Below are 23,219 nucleotides of genomic sequence, written 5' to 3'. Positions count from 1 at the left end.
ATACGAAGTAACTGAATTTCAGCAATCCAAGCCTTGTGTTCTCTCTTGTGCTCTCAACCCTTCTTAGGACCTTAGCATGGAGGATTTGGAATCAAAGTGTTATGACAAGTTTGATTTTAGTCTTGAACACCTTCAGATTCTCATTGCAAAAGCAGGTAACAGAGGCTTTTTTACTTTTTAAAGGAAGAGGTGTTTTGATTGTTTTAAATTACTTAGATCTTCTACAAAGTTTGCATTTTTTCAGATCCTATAACAGGAATCTCATCTACTCTTGGTTGAGCAGAAAATGCGTAAATGAAGGAATTTATCACTGAATTCCAGTATGATAGCTTGGGTGTTTTAGAAAGAGTGTGTTGTTTGAGTAATTAAGTTACACTGAAATTTATCTGTTTAGGTGAAGACTGGCAAACTGCAAGGAAGGATATCAAATCCAAGATGCATATTCTTGATCCCATGGGATTTGATGTGAAGCTTCAGAAGGCATTAAATCCTGATGATATAAGACTTGCACAGTAAGATTGAGTTGTTTTTGCTGTGGGTTTTTTCAGTTAGAGGGTGGCTGGGTCCTTTTTAATCCACCTTTTCAGTTTAAACACAGGGTTCATACGGGTCCTGGAAAACCTGGAAAGTCCTGGAATTTTATTGTGGCATTTTCCAGGACTGGAAAGTCCTGGAAAAGGGCTACTGGTCCTGGAAAGTTCTGGAAATCTGTTAAACTCAAGTAAAAAAACATGAAATGTATGGCAGACAGTAAGGAGAATTAACCTTAGGATAATAGGAGTGAAAGGGTTAATGTGAATTTTAGAGTCCTGGAAAAATCAATCTGAGTCCTGGAAAAGTCCTGGAAATTTGTTTTTGAAAAAGGGTGCGAACCCTGTAAACACAGTCAGATCTGTAATTACCGTGCATTCTGTAGATTGATAATCTTTCCTTGTGTAGGATATTTTATTTAGACAAACTGATAAGGTGAATGCTCTTTCAATGCAGTTGGTTTACATGCAGTTTTAAAATAACACTGTCTATCTTAACTATACTGCAGTTATCGATGTAGCTGTAAGCAGGAATCTTGTGTTGAGTTAATTATTTTATAACATGGAGTCTTGCGCTGGAAGATATTTACTGTGTACTAAATAACTTCTAACAGGATCAAAGTTTCTGGAAGTCTTCCTTCTGTCAAAGTTCATGTGTCTGATGAGAAGCTCCATCAAGTTATCCAGGTAGGGTGATAATATTATAACATTAAGTCTTGCTTACTACTTACAGATATACTGAAGTTGGTCTACTTGTCTAGTTGTTTCCCTTATAGTGCTTATCAAATAATGTTATATTAGAACAAATGAGATTGCCTTTCATACCATTCATACCAGAACAAATGTTTTCTCTCTTATACATAGTTATTTATGCATGCAGGTTAATCAAAGAAATACATGGGAATAATAAATACAACTCAACTTATTGTTGGCTGGAAAAATGCCAAGCTACATCAGAGAGGAACTGACGCCAAAACCATACCCGCCTCTGATGTGGCCCGTGGGGTGGAAGGAGTGGGACTACAATACAGGGGACAATGAACTGAAAACTGACATAGCACATTAGTGTCTTGCGCACAGCACAGTCAATGATGGACTTTGTATTATAATGCCATTGGATAGAATCCAAAACCTCACATTTATCATTATTTGTATCTGACCGTATTCACAAAAGCATGCCCACAGACAGCTCAAAGAGAGTCCCAGAGGCCATAAGTGCTCTGACCACTCCCTGGCCAGGAGATTTGCCCGTCACGCATGCACGTGGCTTGGGCCTATTCAGCAGGGTGCCATATCAACACAGTACCCTCAAACAAGGTTCAACAAGTGAGCAAAGTGCCTGACAACACAGTCAATATCAAGGTTATTTGGTACTGAAAACTCCAAGTCTAGCTAAGTGAAGTTGTCAGTAAAGGACACCCTCCCCTCCCCCCAGCTTTTGACAGCTGGATGCCAGCAAACCACCTGCAGATGGGCCAGAGCCTGGGCCATGTCTCCATTCTGGCCTTGATGGAACGCCCCCCCCCCCCCCCCCCCCCACACTAGGTTTAGAGTGGCTGACTAAGCCAGGAAAAACCTAATGGGCATATTGTTGGGAAATCGCTCAGATATATTTATTAATTCAATTGCCTAGGTGATCAAATATGGTCAGTCAAAAGTTTTATCTTAAGATCTTTGTAATACGGCACAGAAGTTGGTTTTACCAACACTAAGAACTGGCTTTCTGAAGCGCAACTTTAGTTTCACTGGTGCTTTTGTCTTGAACAATCATTCTGAGGAATTGTGCACAATAAATTCTTTAGGCCTCGTGAAGGGAAACATAGTTTTCTGCCTTGGACTCCCACATGGCAAATATGTAAATAAAAAAATGTCTTTTCTGTATTCTACTGAAAATTTTAAGTGTGGATAATGGAACTTTTTATTGAATTCATTCACTTTAAGAAGATTTGTAATGTTTTGTTTAACAGGACTTCTAAGAGTAATTAGTATCACCCAACTAGTGGACTAATGCAAATCCTGCATTTTGATTGGCTACGCTACTAGGGGACTATTAGTAATAGTCATCGAGTAGCGAAATTGGCGCCATCGAGCGTGACGCTTTCTTTCGTTTTATTCCCAAATAAATATTTCTTCAACTTGCATTTGCTAACTTTATTATTACCTTTTCTGTCCGACTAGTTGGGTGATACTAAAACAATTAGACCCTTCGCCCTCAAGGGCCACAGGTCAATAGCCCATTCGGCTTCACCTCATGGGCTATTGACCGGTAGCCCGCAAGGGCTACGGGTCTAATTGTTAAGTAGAAGTCTTGTTGAAGCAGTGTCGCTATATGATGTATCTTCTTTGATCTTGTTACACAACATATAATCTTGTACTACCCAAATTTAATCTCTTCGGGAGTATGAAAATGAGCTAGAATTACATCATGACTTGTTTTAAGGACGTTTGTGCGAAAATTTTCCAGTCAATAGATTTTTTTTTAGCTTTTACTGTGGTCAGATAATAAGTTACTTGTGTCAGAAATGCAATTAGTGTGAACGTCCTTAAGGCTAGATATGAAGTTCGGACAACTGCCATGGGGGTATGGTGGTTTTCCTGAACAAAGTTAATATCTTGGTTGTTTTTGTATGTAGCTTGCCACAAGCATCCCAATACCAGTAGTTGAAACAGGAGTGGATCAAACAGATGCCAAACCAGTGGTATGTTTGAAATGTGTTTGTAAAATTAAGTAGTTAAATGGTGAAGTATGCAAACCTGTGCAAGGGGATAGGTGCCCCACTTCTTTTAGAGGTGTTTTTGTATCAAGTGGACTGAAGAATCTCCAAGGAAAGGTGCATTTAATGGTGATCTTGACTGCATTGGTTACAGGCACAACTCAACATTGTGACTAAAAGGACAACAATTGATGCCAAGGAGTTGTAGCCATTTTGAAAACTCAGGCTGACCTATGTAAGCTAGGCAAATAGGGAATATTCTAAAGAAACCAGTTATCAACCTACACGACGTTAAAACCTACATAGTAGAACTCAGTTGATATTTAAAGGCTTTGTTTCAACGATAGATGCATATACAGTTAGCTTTATGATTACAAAAGTTTGTGTGGTTTTAATATTAACTGAAATCTACCTTTTTGCTGAAGTATTTTTATAGGAGAATATCTTATTCCTCCTTTGGAGTGGGGAAGTAGTTGGTAAATAAGAGATAAATTATGTTTTACAGGATATTCCTGTTGATGATCGTCGATATGCAGCAGCTCATAGTGATGTAACAAGTTTTGGAGTTCTTCGATCTGATACCTCAGAAGACAAAGAGGAAGAGGAAGTAGAAGAGGAGATGTTCATGACCCCTCCTGAAACACTTTCAGGGTATGGATTCACTGTGGTAAAGTTATTTGACACTGAAATTGCCATTTGTTTGCCAAGTGAGGCAAAGAGGTCACTCTTTTCTCTGAATTAAAGGTATGAAACAGAGACTTGCTGAGAGACTCGCTGACCCTGTTAACCAGTCATTTGTGTAACCAGTCATTTGTGTAATAAAGAGATTTTCAAATTAAACCAAGCTGACTTCAGTCTTCCCATCCAGGATTTGCATGCAGTATGTTGTCATGCAGATGCAGTTGCTTGCATCCACTTTGATACACCTAAATTGCACATACATTGTGAGTCTTGCAAGGCTCTCATTTTAAGTCACTCATCCTCATCGTCCGGGCTGAGATATAAGGCCATCATATCATGAGTTCTCCACTTCTCGTGGTCCCTGGCGATCTTTTCGGCCTCTGCCCAGACCAAACCATTCTGCTGTCACAGTTCTTTGCCAAGTGGTAATAAAGCTTCTGTTTAGTTACCACTCTGTTTGACTGAGCTCCAATGTTGATGCAAGTCAGTCAACTTTATGTAACAGATAGTAGAGTGACATATCTCTTACATTAGGAAAACCAGACAAAAGGTAAAACTAATTGTGACAGATTGAAAACAGTTGACCGGTATGGCAGCACTTTCTACTACAGCTTTCTTTAAAATCAAGGACACAAATATGGCTTTGGTACGTAAGGGGTTTTACAACTACATGTATCGTGTTTGTACCTGAAAATGTTTGTTCATTTTTTTCATTTTTACTGTGATCTTTGTCTATTTGTTGTCCAGGGAGTTCAAAGTAGACAAAGCTAAACAAGTTGCAAAGGAGGCCTTGGCAAAGCAAGTTAAAGTCTCACTTAAGTTTGCAATAGAAGAGGTAAGTGTCAAAACGTTCCCTGGCATTTAGTTACAGCAAGAATTTCCGACTTGAGAATGAAATGTATGAGAAATGCATATAATTTTGTGAAATAGTCATTCTCATTATATATGTATTTGAGCATGGAGGAAGTGAGGGTGTAGTGAAAGTAGTACAAGTATTCCAGTATCTAGAGGGTTTAGTTCTCTTAAAAGTACTTTGTAATTTCTCTGTGTGACAGAGACCTTAGAACCCCAGACATTATGTCTGCTAAAGAAGTTTTATGAAGTGTACGTCACTTTCTCTTCCACGTCTTGAGTTATGAAATATTAGTTATAGTACCTGTTTTTGAACCCAGACTTGCAGTAGAAAGGTTCATATCTACTCCACTTAGGAACTCACTAAGATGTTAGACCTACTAGTATTCTACCCCTTTGCAGGACCTCTGCATGAGAAATGCCCTATGATAACAACATTATTTTCAGCACTCATAAAAACTAAAATATACAAGAGTGGTAAAGGATGCTGAATTGTGTGATGAAGCCTATTAATGACACCTACTTTTGCCTGCCTGCTCTAATTGCATTACAGATTGCTGTTGATGTCGGCACTGTGGATAGCACAGGGAAAATAGCACCTTGCCTTGTACTGTCTATGAAGGGCTTGGGTACAAATGTCACTATGCACCCTTGGGACCTTACAGCAAGTGCATCGTTATCCTCTTTGGCTGTAGCAGAGATGACCTATGGAACTGACGGAGTCCCTCTTTATCTTGTACAGACACCTGTTGGAGCAGAACTGCTGTCAGTCAAGTTTTTGAAGGTAGTAAATATAATTGTGGTAAGTGTTGTAGATGTACTGCTCGGAGAGTCGACTGTATCCTGAATTCCTTGCAAGTTGCAGTTAACAAAGTTTGGAATATCATGCTATTCTTTATGTTGGATACGTAGGACAAGTGAGTGAAGAATATTGTGTGCTCGTCATTTTGAGGATCAAGACAAAGGAAGGTGTACATTGTAGGGTCACAATCCCCTGTGTGCTTTATAGAAGTTCGTTTTAGTTGCCCCATTTTCTATATTGCAGAGATTTAACAACAACAGCAACAACAACAGCAACAAAACTGGGAGCTATAAACCAACTGACTATCTATAACTTAAGTAAATGAAAAACTAATTTTTCTGCTTATATAACAGTTTTGCATTTATTTTTGGTTATGAAGTGCCAAGTGTGGACGAAGCAGACTAGTTAAACCACTTTTGCTTCAGTTATGTTTAGGTTCTTGGCCAGGGTTTTTGTCATATCACATGACTTTAACCTCCACAACTTTGACTTCATCACTTGCTTAAGTGATAACTAGTTAAGTAAGCAAAGTGATGGCTTGTGCCTTCACACCACTATGGAAACACTAGAAAAGTTAATAGACCACTTGTTGACTTTGAAAGTTTTGTGTTCTCTTAACTTCTGTGCTCTCCGTAGTTACGAGGAGCTTGTAAACTTGTTTTATGTATTTTTAACGTGGAATGTTTGCTTTATCTTGTGTGTTATAGGTTGAAAAAGACCATCCTGAATACAGCTCAACATTCAAGTCCACCCAGCAGTCTGTTGGTGTGGAATTCTCCTCATTACAAGTAAAACTGCATCAAGAAGCTTTGCTCAGCATCATTGATCTTTCAACAAAGCTACTCCCTCCCAGGTGGAGTATTTTATATTTTTACAACCACACACTGTTTCCTTTTTTTCAGTGGCATGCCTGTAAACTAGCTAAGCTTAGTGCTTGTATAGCTAAGTGCATGACTACTATAAATAAGATTTACATTTACATTACCAACCTGAGGACTGTCAAATTCTTCATATGCCAGGAAATTCTATTTGGACATTGGCGCAGGAGTAGAATAGGGAGCGCCTTTAGTCCTAACCAATCAAATTGCAGTATTTTGATCACATGATTGAAATGGCGTCGAGAATGGAATGTGGAAATACAGCCTTCTGATTGGTTCATTTCAATCACGTGATCAAAATACTGCAATCTGATTGCATAGGTCCCAGATGTGCCCCCTATACTACTCTACTTACCTATTAGCCTCCAAGCAGTCATTTCAATTGTACCTATTCTTTGTTCCTTCGTCAGTGAGGAGAGCCTACCTCTCCCTGGAGTGGTTGGTGACAGCACAAAGACAGAAGGAAAATATGGTTTTCAGGTATCTCAGGCCATTGTTCCAAAAGGGAAGAAGAAGAAAGACGACAAAGATGAAATACAGATTGAGGTAAAAGCCAAACTTGGAGAAATTGGTGTTACAGTGACATCCGTTGATGGGGATTTGAGTCACGTTATTGTTGGGGGTGAGTGACTTACTCAGCAGACCTTTAGTATGACATTATTTTTTGCACAAACAACAGAAGTTTATTTATATTTTGTAAACATACTTTAATGTCATATATCAAACACGAAAGATCGTGATCCAAAAACCGAGAAGAGAGTTGAAACTACGACGCGTAGCGGAGTATTTCTGACGAACTTCGAGGTGTTTGGAAATGCGTTCAAACACTGTCTTGAGTGTTTGATTTATCTTCTCAATCGAAACTAAAACTATGGAGAAAACGTAGAAATAAAATCGCAAAAATCTATGCTAATTAAGATCAGATATTCAAACACCGTCACAGTCATGATTTTCTTTGTTTAAACTTGATGAATGACTAATGAGTCTGAGAAACAATGTTGAAACGTCTGTGGCAGGTAGAATTCCATCCAGAATTACTGAATAACTACATGTATAGTGAACCGATCTAGCTGAATGGCTGATATGATGAATTGAAGTAATGCCGGGTGATACATGTATGTTTAGCAACTAACACACACACAAACTTGTACATCATGCACTACTTATATTGCTTATATGAAAAGAAGGAATGAAAGAAAGATGGAATAGTATAGACAGCGATGTCTGGAATTGCAAAGTTAATAGCAGTTTAAGAATTAATAGATTTTTGGAAGACACTGCATACCGTTTCAAGATTATGAAGAGTTGTTAATTTTTAAGTCTTACATTTCTTGTCTAATGCCATGACATTTTTTCACTTGTAAAGGGTTGTCAGCCAACTGTATTGTCAGAGGCAGTAGAGCAGAAGTTACAGCAAGGTGTGCATGAGGACGTCTTACAGTAAACAGTGTAAAACCTTGTCTCACAAAGTCACTGTAATAGTTCTTTTAATATTACTTGGGTATGTTACAAGAGGCCATATTTAGACTAATTACACATCAGCTTTTAAATCTTCAACTGGCTGATGTATTGGCCTGGTGGCTAGAAGATCCACGTTAAGAATGTCAGATATAACAACCCAGTGATTAAGTCAGCTTTGATTACTGGGTTGTCCTCGTCTTTACCTAGGTTTCTAGAATGCTTTCTAGAGTACGTTTTTGTTTATTCGATTATTTCCTCCAAGGGTCAGGTGTTTAAAGTGTGGGTAATGCTTCCTCTAGAACAAAAAATCATTCTACGATCGTGTCGGGTGCTTTACATCAACAGCATCAATTAAAGGCATCAATTATTTTCTTTTTGTCTTACTCTAAGTTGTGAAACATTGCTTCTTGTTGGCATCTTCTAATCATCTTTGCTTCATTTCAGTATGAAAAATTTGTCAGTGTTGGATACTACCCCTGGAGCTCTGTATTCAAAAATTGTGTCCATTGTGAACCAGGAAGTGTTTAGCCTTCAGGTATGGGAAATATGCGTAGTTATTATATGGCGAGGTAGCCTTTAGGTAAATCCGAGCATTGTGATTGTTTCTTTCTTGGTTGGGATTTTGCCATACAGCCCGTTTCTATGGAAATGTTCACAAGCCGTGCATTTTTTGTTTTCGAAAGCTGGCAAATTCAGTTAACAAGCATGGCCCGAGTGCCATACAATAAACTACTTCCAAACCTAGGTTGCTCAATCTGTACTGTGGATTATCGCTGTGCTTGGTCCATACTGCCACGAGCTCGAGCCAATACTCCCCAGTGCGGCCTTCGCACTAGGTTAGTTAGGAGTTAATCCCTTTGTATGAAATTGACATCGCAACAGAATGGTTTCTGCAGCAAGTACTATTTAAATGTGTGTTGAAAGGTGATGAAAAGAAGTTGTTTTCAAATTGAGATAATATGAGATTTTCAATTTTATATTTATGTTACAATGTCTTGCTACGACAACAACAACAACAACAGTTTATTTCTACTACTGTAAACAACTAAAAGAATTTACAAGATTATAATTATAAATAAATAAATAAACAGTACAGTACATACAGTAGTGGGACACTCAAAACTTTGTTTTTGAAGTCTACCTAATGTTTATTTTTCACAGGTTGTTGTCTTCAATGAAGTAACTTCTGGTAGACACTTTAGGGACATGGAAGCTGTTGACGTGAAATTCCAGATGAGAATTGGATGTATTAGAGTTGTCTTCCTCAACAAATTTGTGATGAACCTTTTGGTAAGTGTCAGGGACTAAAAAGTTAAGAAGAAATCCGATGGGAAATCGAGCAATTTCAGTTTTTAATGGACAAGAATCTTGTACCAGAATAACTTTAAGTATAGTACGGTCCTTTTTGGGTTTTCTAAAAGCTAAAGATATAAACAGTTGCCTGAAATAACACCAAAAACAATTTCCCATGGGAATTCGAGAATACAAATTTCAAAGTTCAGAGAAATTATCCGAACATAGGTAAAATTTCATCATCGTTTGATTTCACCAGTACTTTGAGAAGATATTTATAACAGTCGCACAAAAGTTTGCAATACGATCTAAATAGTCTCGGTACAAAGTTCTTGTCCGTTTTTTACTCGAACTTCTGGTGGATTCCTTCCTAATTGTTTCAAATGTTACAAAGTGAGGATCACTTTACATTATGTTTTAGGTAACTCTTGTAAAAAAGGTTTCCTTTCTTTTCCTTTCTGTCAGGCCTTTTTGAACAAGTTTCAACGGGCAAAGGATGCCATGGAGTATGCCAGAAAAAGTGCTGCTGAGTCAGCCACTGCAACAGTAAGTCACCAGATGCAAAGTCCTGTGAATAAGTTTCCTGGAACATTTCACAATAACAGAACACTTGTTTCCATTCTGTCCTTCCTTGTAGATTCAGAGTCTCCAAACTCAAAGCTCAAGAATAAGCTTGTCTGTGTCCATCCAAGCGCCCTTGATAGTCATTCCCGTCAGTTCAAATTCTCTTGATGCATTGGTTGCAAACCTTGGCCACCTCAGTGTGTCAAACACGTTCAATCTTGCGCATGATGGTGAAGATCCCAGTGGAAGCGATGCTGTTGTAGTTGACAACATGGTTGTGGAGCTCAGTTCAGTGCAGTTGTCAAGGTTGAAATTTGAAACGTTTTAATTCTTAGTATGAAGTAATGGACTGTATTTTGTTGGAAGGAAATCCACTTATGATGAGTATTAGGTTCTCAATTTGAGTCAAACAATTTGGAACTCCATCGCTACTTAATTAATTGTATCCAGAACCTGAATTTTGAACTGTTTTTTTTTTATTCACTATGTTTGTGGTGATTTTCTACCCATTGCCATTCGCATTTAGACTGTACTTCAGTAGAAACATACTTAATGAAAGTGATAAGGAGAACTGTTTTAGTGTCTAGTGGCCGTGCTTCAGTAAGTCACATCAGTTGAGGTTATCATTTGGGCTGTTTCGTTGTGGATGGAAAGATTAGCGCTGTTGAAATTTACCTTGCTATTGTTCTTGGTCTTATTTAGGGCTGTAATGACAGATGGAGAAAACATAGGAGCCACCCGTTTAGTTCTGGAACCTGTTAGTTTAGCAGTATATGTAGCTCGCAATCTGTCTCCTTGGTACCATGATGTACCAGATGTTGATGTTATGGGAAAGCTGCATGCCGTGAAGGTCAGTTGTGTTTACAAAGAGGAAATAGTAACCAGCGTCTAGTGACAACTCTTGCTTAATGTCGTCGATGTTTTAAAGTGTTAAAACACGTCTTGTTCATGTAGTTGATGTTGATAAAAGAGCAGTGATTTCTACTAATTCTGTAGTCCGGTACAATGCAATACATGGTTGCTATCTTTATGTATAAACATGTACCTGTGTGCTTCAGAAATATTTTTATTTTAAATACTTTTCTTTGATATGCAGGGAAAGGGCCGTAATTCATATTTTTGTAAGCCTTTCCTGCAAACATCCCAAGTCTATCCCAGTAGGTTTGCACATATCATTAACTGGTAGGCATCGATTTAAAAAGGATTAGGCTGCAAATTAGCTGATGTACAGAGAATCAAGTTAACCACAGTATTTACTACAACCCTATTTCTGAGCTGATCACTTACATAAGACTGGGTTAAGTAGACATATTCTGCAGAATCAGAGAAACTTTAAAGTGCGCGGATTTGGCTGCATTTAAGGTGGCTTACTACAGTTTTGATGGATTAAAACAGCCCAACTTCTAACTCTTTTGAAAATTGTTCCTAGATGTTTTTCTTTTCTCTATTTACTGTCTACTTAAGTCTTTTACCATTCTATGTGAAACTTGAACAATTAAACGTCAACAAGTGGCCAAAATGAACGAACAAGTACCTAAGGAGAGACTGGGCACTAGTAGGTTAAATCACGTTTTTCTCAAAATTTACTCGTATGACCCCACCTCAAAATAAAAATCTTTAAGACAGATTTTGAGCTATTTTTGATTTCTCATTTTCTTAGTTTGCAAAAAATCTGCCTTACAGATTTTTATTTTACTGTGCATGAATGTCAAATCAGAGCCAATCTCTTATTCCTGAAATTTTGAGGTGGGGTCATATAGGTAAATTTTGAGGAAAACGTTGTTTAACCTACTAGTGCCCAGTCTCTTCTTAGGTACTTTGTCGTTCATTTTGGCCTCTGTTGACGTTTAATTGTTCAAGTTTCACATAGAATGGTAAAAGACTTAAGAGAGAAAGGAAAAACATCGTGGAACATTTTTCAAAAGTGTTAGAAGTTGGGCTATTATAATCCATCAAAACTGTAGTAAGCCACCTTAAACTTGTTAGCATTGCTGGATGTTTCCGTTTCAGTTGTGTGCTGGCGAAGATGACACCAGAACTATGCTTGGGATATTGTTTCAGAATCTTAGTGAAGGTGTTACTTCTTCCCAAGCAGGTAAAAGATTTATTTTTGAAATTGAATTACTCAGTTTAATGTGGAACCGTAGTAAAACCGTTTAACAATATTTTTACTTCATGTTTTAGAACCATCCCAAGCTGCAGAACGCATCAGTCCCATTGCTAAGGACATGGTTGGTAAGAGTATTTGCATTTTTAGTGTTTTTGATTTTGTTTTAGAACAAGCTCAAACGTGTCAGCTTCCACAGATTCTGTGATTATCTAACTGTAGTACTTGCCTCAAAAAGTTTTTGCAACTGTTTTTGCGAGTTGAAGGATGAAGCCTGCCACTTAACGAGATGAAAGCTAGGCCATCCTTATTTGAAGCGATTTTTAAGAGCAATCTATTTTTCACATGGAATATTTTGTACATGTTTTGTACACATATAGGTGCTGGAGTTTGTAATGTTGTCATGAATATTTAAAAAAAGACCTCCAAACTCGTCTGCTTTTACTCTAGACAACGATTGCACTCCCCAGACCCTCTAAGTTTTGTTTTCTGACAATTCAAGTGATTTGTATGTTTGTAATGCAAAGTTAATCACTGGAGTTAGATGGAAGTCGCCTTTTAAGAGAGTTTACCACCTGATCGTTGTGTTTGCAGTGGCTATAATTTATTGTACGTACTTGACAATATCCTTGACACAATGGGACCACACACCTCAGGAAATGCAAGATTACTTTAAGCTTTTAGAGTAGCCTGCAGATTCTGCGACGTGCATTTCTGTAATGTACGAGATTCTGTGCAACTTAACTTTGTATTTTATGACTTGACACTGGAAGCCAAAAAATAAGCGCATTCTCTGATGGTCAAAACTGGATAAGATTGCATCATGACCTAAATATGTTTTCTCTAAGGCTAAAGAAATCAAGTTTATGTCTTGTTTTGGTACACACACACCCTGAACCTACATAAGATTGTCACCAGGATTTTCTCGTTTCTGTCACTTGAAGGTTAACTGTTTATGACGCAATGTTTTAGACACCATTTCCACTCTCTTTACTCCTACTAAACTGAATATGTGCAATTTCAGATGCGGAAGTCACGACTCAGGACCCCAGTGTTGCAGCTCCAGTTTCAAGGGAAGATGTATGGGACAGTGTTAAATTTTCATTTGAGGTTGAAGAGGTTTCTGCTGCAGTGTTCTGGAAGGAAACTGCTAAGGTGACTAATATCATTGCACAATCATCATGTAATTGAAAACTTCAGTATTAGTGAAAACCAGTTTTTGTCTAGAGTGTTGTGGTTTTGTAGATGTTTTTACTACAGATACACTGTTAACTACCACAGTCAATCCACAGTGTGTGTTATTCAGGTCTTTGCACAGTAGACTTGTTATGTTCAGATGCCTTTGATTTAAATTTCATGTTTTTTGACAATGAAACGTTCTTAGCATGTCTACTGGTGTGGCTCTCGTTTCTTTAACATTTTTCAAAAATCCTGCTGTTTTCTCATGTAATTAGAATGATTGGTGTGAATGTTTTTGTATTCTCATTAGTGTCTTTTCCTCATTGTTTTCTTAGGGTGTGTTCCTTTGGGTTGATCTGGATCGGGATCAGTGATCCAAGATCTGTCTGGATCTTGGTGCATCAAAGGAACCGATGAATCCATGACCAGAGTGAATTCATCGGTTCCTTTGATGCACCACGATCCAGACAGATCTTGGATCACTGATCCTGATCCAGATCACTCCAAAGGAACGCACCCTTACACTATTGCGTTATTAGCCTTCAGGTAACAAGTCCTCCGGAGAGCCTGACTGCTGTCTGGGGCAATTCTCACTCGTTCAATTGGCGGCCTCAGGAAAAGTCAAGTCGAACTCCTCAATAAGTGCCAGTGTCACGTTAGCGAGTTGCGTTCTTGATGACAAACGACCACAGAGTGAACAGGGAGTTACACGGTAGGACATGTTGCAGATCTTATTATTATTTTAGACTGTCTATCAAAAGCTGGTTTGAGACATCCCTCCATGCTGGTTTGGAATTGGACAAACACTCGTCTATCGGTTTGTGTTTCACGCCTCACTTCTTTTGTGCTCTTGTCACTTCCTTTCGGACTTTGTAACAGAACAAACCATGGTCAAGCCTTTTCTATCTGTTAAAATGTTGATCAATGTGAATGCCTCCATTTCGCCACATAAGGTAATATATTATTGTTTGCAGGATGATTGAGAGCTTTGAAGGAGGATCGAGCGAAATAAAGAACATGATAGACATCCAGTTTCAACAATCTGCTACTCAAGACAAGACGAGTATGTTTTATTATGTGGACTGCTTTGTTGCGTTTACAGCGTCTGCAGCTCTTTTCAATCATCAATCATAAATATCTTCTCAACCAAGCTTGCTCAAGATCTTTTTTCAGTTCCTTGCCCCCATTTGGAGGATTGGGCCAGAGATACGTTGCCTTTATGAGTTTATCTGTCCCTTTTCTTGGCAACAGACATACCTGCAACCCATGATGTTAAATGCATCTCATTACACCCCCTTTTGCTCCAGGCTTTACTTGGAGAATATTGAATACCTTGTTGTTTTCATTTTTTTAATGGACCTAGGGCCAGTATTCTCTTAGTACAGCAATAGCTCTTGGTTAATGACATATGTTTATTACATGAAAACGTTATTACTTCGAGTTTGGAAATGAAGGGACATATGAAGTGTTATAATGAGAAGTATGGTTATAACATGGAACCAGCACAGCATACTGTGGGGTCCAGAAATATTAGAATTTGTACGATTTTTACTTATCCTTGAAAAACAATTTCAAAGCATGAGCTAACCGTTGGCATTTTTATTGATCCTGTGTTTAGTTGTGATGGAAATACAGAGTTTCCGTGTGATAGTTAACCTGGAGTTTCTATTGGTTCTGTCCAACGTGTTCATGTCGGCTCTGGCCAGTGATGGGCCTGTAACTGGTGTACCACTCGCTCCTCAACAGTCTCAAGCAATAGCCACCAAGGACAAGCCTGCAGCCACAGTTAACACCACTGACGAAGACCCTCCACAAATTACCGTCCAGATCTCCATCAAAGACCCAGAGATTGTCTTGCTAGCAGATGCAAAAGACAAGGACACCAATGCTTTGTTCTTAAAGGTAAGTAAACTTCACACAACAGCTAGTTTCAAAAGCACTAGTGTCCATTTGGATTAAGAATAATAAAACGAGTCAAATACAAAAACATAAGAGTTCTATCGATGTTACCAACAGAAAATATTATTTTTTTCACTCACATTTAAGCATTCTGTGGTTTTTGTCTGTAGGTGTTCATGGAATGTGGAGAGAACTAAATTAAAGAAATTTATGGAAAGAAAATAAAATTTAGAAATAAAATACATAAAGAAAGATTTTTTAAAAAAAATATTTTTAACTGAATGTCCCATGTTAAGTAGATGTCACACAAATTTAAGGAAAACTGTCTTAATGTTAATTTCGCAGGTATTTACCTTTGGTAACATACACAAAGGAGGATTTTTAATCGCTTTGCTTATTAGCATTTATCGACATTATGTATAAATGACTTTCTTATTGTCTTTCTTGCAGAGTGCAGTTGATTTCCACTTTGTCCAGGGTTATGGACAGCAAAAGATGGCTGGATCTGTTACGGATGTTATCATTTTCTCAGCGGCTTTTGACAAGGATAAGAGAAAGTCAACAAAGTCAAGGGTAAAACAATATTCAGACAACTATTTGTTTGACATGAACTAAGTTTATTGCACAAATGGGAGATATTAAGTACATTAGAAGTTGAGTATTAAGGTGATTCCTCACATTTGCATTGCGCATCCTTACTGTGCATAATTTATGGCGTCATTCGCGCGCGCTTGTGCACGCGCACATTGAAAACATGGCGGATTTGCCTTGATATTGAGTTCTGTCAGTTGAAAAATGGCCATAGCTCGCTAACGAGCTCGGGCACCCCAAATTTTTTTCCAGTCATTTTAATCAACTAATCATTAGCTTTGCGTGAGAAAAGACTGATCTGATTTCTATAGTTGAAAATTGAATAAATAAGGAAAATAGCAGCTGCACTGTAGTCTTTTTTGCAGTTTGATAGCCGTGGCAAGCAATTTGGTTCCAATATTTTAACAAGGATTCAGCTGTCTGTCAAAATCAAACTTAAAAAGTTTATTTGTGTCCGACACAAGTATTGACTGTAGTTTGAGGCGTGTTTTCATGAGTCTGGGCTCACAAAGAGTTTACAATGACTCGGAATGCGTTCTTGAAATAAGCATTAAATAATGCTAAAATGGGACATTTTCAATGCCTCACTACTCCTTAACGAGCATGGGCACCCCCCTTTTTTGATTTTATAATTAAAGTTCTCATATGATAAATGTTCAGTGGACAAAGTTTGAACACAAATCTATGGACAGTTTTTATTTCAGGGGAATTACCTTAATAGTGTTGTAATAAATGATAGCATTACTATTCAAATTTCTCAGAGTGTTGTTCTGATAGTAAAATTTCACTTCTTTGGCAAGGGAGATCTATTGCCTAATAGGAGAACATTTGTTTTGCAATATTAGTACAAGGACGCACAAAAAATTGATCGTATGGCATCGTTGACGGGATTTTCCATTGATCCCTTTGTGCTTTTGGTAGGTTCTCCAGCTGTCCCAAATTTCCCTTCTTAGCTCTGTACCAGAAGGCAGTAGCATGAAGGTTGATGTATCAACTGGAATGGCTTACGTGCATGTCTCTCCACCCACCATAAGGACGCTGACCGCATGTCTGAAGTCATTAACACCTGCCAAGGTTTGTATCGGGTAACTCTGTTCGTGAGCCTAGCGTTTTGCAAGGTAGGTGCTTACCGCGCCAGTTTCTCTTAAATGAAGCAAAGTGACTAACAGTGTTGGACATTGCAAGTCCACCACGGTTATCTCCCGGTATTTTGTGAGGTTGACGGTCGCCTGTGCAAAAATATAATTATGAGTAGAGTGTCTTGTCCATGAACACTATACAATGGGAATACGCCAGACCGCAAACCCCTCAAATTTCTGGATCTGGAGTTCAGTTTAAAAACCAGTAACACATGGTACGATAAAATGCCCCTTGGTTACCTGACACCCACTGAGGTATTTAAGTCATTTAAACGTCAAAAGTAGCTCTTTACACTTACATCTGAAAATAATCCTGCAGCATTTTGTAGAATATCGTCTGATACCAAAGATGATATTCCTCAACATGTAGTCAAGGTCATTGGTCACTGTAACGATTTGTTCAATCTAAAAGATGTTCTCTTGTCTTTTGCCTGGAGGCTTCGCTGTTTGAGCTCATTCATCCCCTGGTATTCTTATGATTTTGTTTCATCTCAGAGTGAAGATGACGAAAAGAAGACCACTGAAAATGCAGTTGAACTTTGGAGTGAAAAGCCAATCTCAACTGAGGATAGATGGTATTTATCCCCAGGTAAGACACTTATCATCACATGTGACAGTGTGGTTCATCGCCTTTCTTTTTAATGACTGATCACAATTTATTGAACATATGAAATAAATTTCAGTTAATCAACAAGTCGTGTTTCTATTTTGAGCTATGTGCTTTGCTAATCCTGCATTCATCGACCTTGGATGACCTCACGTGAGAATCCTGAAAACCACCCAATCAGAGCGAACTTTAGCATCTTGATACGTGCTTGCTAAATTTGGCCACTGTCTTTTGCTCTCACATGAGATAGACTACAGTGGGACATTTTGTCCAGCATATTTTCTATTCCCTCCCACCCACCCAAAGCACTTGCCCACTCATAGGTCTTCGTAGTAATATAGTTTGCCTAAGGGCTTTTCCAATCATCTAGGATATTTTGTAATACAACTTAAATTGTAGGGCGACATCAGTTTTACTCCTAAGTTGTAATGTACACAATTAATAAAAACTCCTGGCATAACAAGTAAATCTTGAGGGTTCAAGCACCACTTTTAGTTGTATTTAATAGATGCGTTAATTGTTAAGATGAGCAATGGGACACTTGAAATAAGTACCTCTTTTGAGGTTTCTTTGTGTACACTCGAATTAAAATTACCAAAACGAACATTTATAACTTTTAGAGCAATTACATACCACATTTGAGGTGGTTTAGACATGTCAATTTATTGAAGGATCTTTTACGATTCTCAGAGACACTTAAGTATGTTACCTATCTGAACGAACTATAGGAACTAAGTAACTCGCTTAGGTTTGTTTATGTCGATTAGAACACTCTGCCAGTCCAGTAATAGATACTTGAGATCATAATTTACAATTTATATTTTTATATATATGTTTATATTGTTACCGTTTTTTGCAAGTTCTGTTTAGGTTGGTCAAATTAACACGGGAATGGGGATGAAGTGCTCCTCTCGTCACACTCTTGACCCCATAGACTCGATTTTCAGAGGCCAACTCCCTCCAATTTTACCCCCTGAAGTTAGGTTAGTGGAGGTCCACTCCCTCCTCTCTACCCAGGAATGTTTACAGTGGCCCTCAGTGAAGGCTTACTCCCTTCTCTCCATCCACAGTCTACATCTCCTTGGACTGTAGGTTTTGTTTTCTTGACACTCCAGGGGTTCATGGGGCTAAAATATTAACTGAGCACTCGTTCACCCACTTCCCCATTTTCAGCCACACAAAGTTGTTGTTGTCCTTATTTTAAGAAAAGTAAGGGGAGGTTGATTAACTAAAGATTAACGCAAAATTTTCTCTATTTAAGTTCCAGAAGACCAGCTGGTCCCTGGTAGACGTGTATTAGCCAGATCTTTGTCCAACCAGAGGAATTACGATCCAGGATTTGTTTCGTCGGCCATGGAGGTCATGATATATGTTCAGTTTGATAATGCCAAGTCCTGGTTTTATGATGTAAATGACCTTACCGCCATGGTCCTGGACAAGGATCCTGACCCCAAAGATCTAGTTGTCGGCACACAAGTGGTGGCCAGGCGTCCAAAAGAATCTGCGCATTCCGAGGGAAAAGTTAAACGGGAAAAAGAGGAGAATGAGAAGAAAACATTTTTGATTGAATTTTGGGATGGCGTGGAACACTGGAACAGTTTGGAACAGATTCGCATTCTTACCACCAGCAGGCCAGGAGGTATTGGACTTGTTCATATACTACATGTTGAAGCCATGTTGTTGGTTTATGTTGGCGTAATATTAATCGGCATAGTGTAAATCAATGTTGCCATAACACTAGCACTCGCATGAATTTTGCGAGTTTTCTCACCTTTGCAGTGGTCAGCATGTGTGAATCCTTCACATTAAATACACTGGGTTGGGTGAGGGAAAGTTGTTGACAATGGTTTTTGTAAGGTGCCATGAAAACCTTTACGAAACTGTGTGTTTGTGCGTTTACTAACCACAGTCGTAATATAAGACGCATGGAACTTTAATAGTTCTACAAGAAAGGGTTCTGCAAGGCATTTTTATACGTTGGAAGAAAGTCATTAGAAGTAGTCAGACGACTAAATTGTCACCTTGAGTGTAAAAAGAAAATGCGAGAGAGGCTGAGAGTTGCTTCATTACAATGCGATTTAATTTAATGGTGTAATATAACTAAAGTCTATTTCTTCTCTTAGTTCCAAAAGGACAGATTGCAGTGTCAACCATCTTATTCGTGAGAGGCAAAGATGACGTGTACAGGAAAGGCTTTGTATCCAGCAAAACAAACAACAAACTGGTGATTCGAATTTACGGTGAATCTGTTGGCCTTGAAATAGTGCACGCGAATGACAGTGCTGCAGTTGTACCGGACGTTGTACCAGATCCGGCGTCTTTAACTGTTGGAAGAACAGTAATTGCCACCTATGACACGTTTTTCTGGGAGGCTGGGAATATTGTTCAAATAAGGAAATCAGACGAGACAGGACAGTATTATTACCGTGTCAGGTTCGTTTCTGGCGGAGACACCTGGGTTTTCAGCGTTAACAACATCCGCATCTTGATGACAAGGAAAGTTAAAGGTGTGTTCTGTGTTACATGCTTGCCCCATTGTAAAGAAAGAGAAACAAGATCATAAGTTATTAATTTCCTGCAGCTGTTCTTTTTTGTTTTTATTTCTTTCTTGGTTTAAAGCCAAACTGAGAGTTTCTTTTACTGACATGGACTTCTGTGATTTTTACGAGGTTAAGTACCCTGACATTGTTTATATATATGCCGTAAACCTATAAATACTTTCTTAAGCCCATGTTCTGCCAACCCTTAGTCCCTCTATAAGAGGGCTGACATAACAAATGTATCAAAGAAGAAAGCTAATTAACCGCATCTCATAATGGAGATTAGTATCAGCCAACTAGTGGACTAATGCAAATCCTGCATTTTAATTGGCTACGCTACTAGAGGACTATTAGTAATAGTCCTCGAGTAGCGAAATTGATGCATTTGCATTTGCTAACTGTATTATTGCCTTTTCTGTCCGACGAGTTGGGTGATACTAAACCAATTAGACCCTTCGCCCTCAAGGGCCACGGGTCAATAGCCCATTCACCTAACTATTGACCCGTAGCCCTTACGGGCTACCGGTCTAATTGTTAATTAGTAATCCCTCTGTGTGTTTTTCTCCTTCAGTTCCAGAAGGTGTGTTAGATGTTGGCACAGTAGTGTGGGCACATACTTCTAAAATACGGTACTACCATGGATTTGTGTCATACAAGGGAACCAAATTGCACGTTGACTTGTATGATGGAGACAAATTTGTTTACGGAATGAAGGATGCATCACGTAAGGTCATTCCCGATGTGCCACCAAAAGCTGCTGACATCAAACCTGGAACAAGAGTGATAGCCAAATTCAAGAAGAAACCACGGTATTACAGTTCTACAGTGATGAAAATAGATGCCTCCGACCCTAGTGAACCAAAGTACCATGTAAAGCTTGATGATGGCGATGAGACATGGGATTCACTTTATCAACTAAGACTTCTACCCAAAGAGGTTCACGTTGAAGGTACTCTTGTTGCGATGCAACAGGCCATTTGTGAGTTATCTTTTGCCTCAAAAAGAAACCTCCATTCATATCAAAATGTATTTCACCTACAGATTCATTTTCATACAAATCAAAGTAATTTTCATATGAAAAGCTTTGCACGAGGACTTGGACCTCGGAAATGGCCTATTTTGAGTCAAAGAGCTACAATAAATTCGTTCAGCTTTTTTTCTTTTCTCTGCAGCTCAATCCTGATGATGCTCACACTAGCGTTTTTGCATTATGTTTCTTTAGGCGAGGAGAAATCTCCAGATCACATTAATGCCAAAGAGGATGTTAGCAGTAACGCCGAACTGGTAAAATCTTGTTTAAAGAGCTATGAATGTTACTTATCAGTATTTTACAAACATGATTACAGATACCTGTATATCGTCAGTACTGTTATCAGACGATGCAGAATGTCAGCCAATAGGAAGGTTTAATTCAAAGGGAAGTTTACTTTCATTTGTACATGTATCTCCCAGGATCAGTTAATGAATCTAGTCAAACACAAGTAGATCATTTGTTCATGATATATTTTTTCAGTTGATGTTTGAAATGGAAGGATTTGACATCAAGTTAGAGGGTATGTTTGGCGGCCAAGTCATTCCATTGCTATCTGTTGATGGGTCCATTCAAGGAGAAGTAAAGAATTGGTCTTCAGCAGTAAGTCAAAGCAGGGAGAGTTTTGCAAGAAATATTAATAGAAATTTTAATGTTTAAGTTTCTGCTGTAACTCTTGAGTGCTGAATTGGTCTTCAGCGTTAAGTCAAAGCAGGGAGAGTTTTGCAAGAAATATTAATGTAAATTTTCATGTTTAATTTTCTGCTGTAACTCTTGAGTGCTGAATTGGTCTTCAGCGTTAGGTCAAAGCAGGGAGAGTTTTGCAAGAAATATTAATAAAAATTTAATGTTTAAGTTTCTGCTGTAACTCTTGACGCTGAACACACTTACGTCTGTTTTGTTAATTTTAGTTGTCAGTCCATGCAGGAGTTGACGTAATTGGAAACTACTTTAACGAGAATGTGTCTGAATGGGAGCCTCTTATTGAACCAGTGGAAGATGAAAATGGTGTTTATCGACATTGGGAACTCAATCTTGACGTAAGATAACTCCTGCTCCTAGAGAATACATTTTTTGAAACAGAGTAAATCATTTTGTTTCAGGAGCCTAAAATAAAGCGAAATTCAAGCTAGTCTGTTAGTTAAACTGATCGTAAATGCACTGCCTCTTTCTATTACGATGGTACTTTATTACTATTGGAGATTTAAGGTGGCTCAAAACAATTTTCAGCACTTAGATTTTGATGGTTCGTTGATAACTACTCTTTATCACTTGACGCTACAATCATGGTATCAAAAAACTGCCCAGTCATTGGTAAACACCCTGTTATCATTTTCGTGACACAATGGGTTACCATAGCAACAGTATGACCTCCTAAAAATGCCCTTAATTACAGCTTTTGGGGCTCATAATTCAAAAACAGCACGGTGAAATGTTTTTACATTATCAAGTTTTGATAAGCATGATAAGACGCAACTTTTGGCAAAGTTTAAAAAAAATTCTGTAGGTAGAGTTCAGAGCCACCCTAAATTTTCGAAAATTTAAGGTGGCTCTGAACCCTATTTAAGTGTTGGAACATGTTTTGAGCCACCTTAAGTGAACGAAGCCCTTCAGAATATCACCACTGTTGCTGGATTACACGGTAGTCTGTTCATGGTCTGCTTCCTGTGTTTGTCAAATTAATTTTGACAAACATGTCTCCTTTGAAAAGGAAACGTTGAATCCACCCTGGTGCAGACGTTCTTTACTGAGTGGTGTAGATAATGCGACTTTTCAGACCTCTTTGAAGGCGTTCAAAAATTTAAAAAGGAAGATAATTGAAGTGACCAATTTTAGCTTGTGAAGATAAAGAACAAAGTTGACGTCTCGTTGTGCTTGAGTAAATATTAAAGCTCCGAGACCAGCTCATCTGTTATGAGCCGTTTCTTTTTTTTTTATTGTCATCCGTTTTTCTTTTGTGCTGTGTGATGTTACCCCAGGTTTCACTGGCAAATGGTGGTAGTGATAGTGATAGCAGCAATTTGGATGAAAGTTCTGAAGCAGCCATGTCACTGGCAGTTCGATCAAAGGATGAGTTGCAGCTGACGGTGACAAAAACATGTCTGGATGTCTTCACTAAGCTTGGAGCAGTACGTGAAAAAAAATGGAATTTATTATTTTGTGTATGTTAGTGTTGTGCGTGTTACCCAGATCTCAAGGTACCTTTTCACATCTGTAGGCTTTTAAAGAGGCTGTTACTCTGGAAGGCACAGGAGTGGTTGCTTTGGAGGATGTTCCACCCTTTCAGATATGGAATGAGGTTTGCAATTACTGGTTAAAATCCTTGTCAATCATTTTTTGGTAATCTGACAA

The 23,219-nt window shown here is 38.4% G+C and overlaps 1 protein-coding gene across 1 annotated transcript in view; it reads left to right on the top strand.

The window, feature by feature from the left end:
• The window catches only part of LOC145497039 (intermembrane lipid transfer protein VPS13A-like), a 71,285-nt gene that overhangs the window by 21,592 nt on the left and 26,474 nt on the right, over positions 1–23,219 (top strand). The window contains exons 27-58 of the mRNA XM_081476829.1: positions 68–155; positions 395–512; positions 1,145–1,217; positions 3,164–3,229; positions 3,750–3,895; positions 4,673–4,760; positions 5,331–5,561; positions 6,287–6,432; positions 6,868–7,079; positions 7,824–7,875; positions 8,363–8,453; positions 9,080–9,208; positions 9,677–9,757; positions 9,849–10,081; positions 10,478–10,625; positions 11,786–11,870; positions 11,960–12,010; positions 12,907–13,037; positions 13,601–13,773; positions 14,036–14,124; positions 14,680–14,963; positions 15,411–15,533; positions 16,473–16,625; positions 17,186–17,279; positions 18,559–18,936; positions 19,421–19,804; positions 20,409–20,786; positions 21,060–21,121; positions 21,351–21,470; positions 21,779–21,907; positions 22,847–22,996; positions 23,086–23,166. Of these exons, the coding sequence (XP_081332955.1) occupies positions 68–155; positions 395–512; positions 1,145–1,217; positions 3,164–3,229; positions 3,750–3,895; positions 4,673–4,760; positions 5,331–5,561; positions 6,287–6,432; positions 6,868–7,079; positions 7,824–7,875; positions 8,363–8,453; positions 9,080–9,208; positions 9,677–9,757; positions 9,849–10,081; positions 10,478–10,625; positions 11,786–11,870; positions 11,960–12,010; positions 12,907–13,037; positions 13,601–13,773; positions 14,036–14,124; positions 14,680–14,963; positions 15,411–15,533; positions 16,473–16,625; positions 17,186–17,279; positions 18,559–18,936; positions 19,421–19,804; positions 20,409–20,786; positions 21,060–21,121; positions 21,351–21,470; positions 21,779–21,907; positions 22,847–22,996; positions 23,086–23,166 (4,767 nt within the window). The remainder of the gene's footprint in view (positions 1–67; positions 156–394; positions 513–1,144; positions 1,218–3,163; positions 3,230–3,749; positions 3,896–4,672; positions 4,761–5,330; positions 5,562–6,286; positions 6,433–6,867; positions 7,080–7,823; positions 7,876–8,362; positions 8,454–9,079; positions 9,209–9,676; positions 9,758–9,848; positions 10,082–10,477; positions 10,626–11,785; positions 11,871–11,959; positions 12,011–12,906; positions 13,038–13,600; positions 13,774–14,035; positions 14,125–14,679; positions 14,964–15,410; positions 15,534–16,472; positions 16,626–17,185; positions 17,280–18,558; positions 18,937–19,420; positions 19,805–20,408; positions 20,787–21,059; positions 21,122–21,350; positions 21,471–21,778; positions 21,908–22,846; positions 22,997–23,085; positions 23,167–23,219) is intronic.

Source organism: Orbicella franksi, chromosome 1 (assembly GCF_964199315.1).
Source record: "Orbicella franksi chromosome 1, jaOrbFran1.1, whole genome shotgun sequence".
Lineage (NCBI taxonomy): Eukaryota > Metazoa > Cnidaria > Anthozoa > Scleractinia > Merulinidae > Orbicella > Orbicella franksi.
This window is presented reverse-complemented; position numbering and strand designations above follow the sequence as displayed.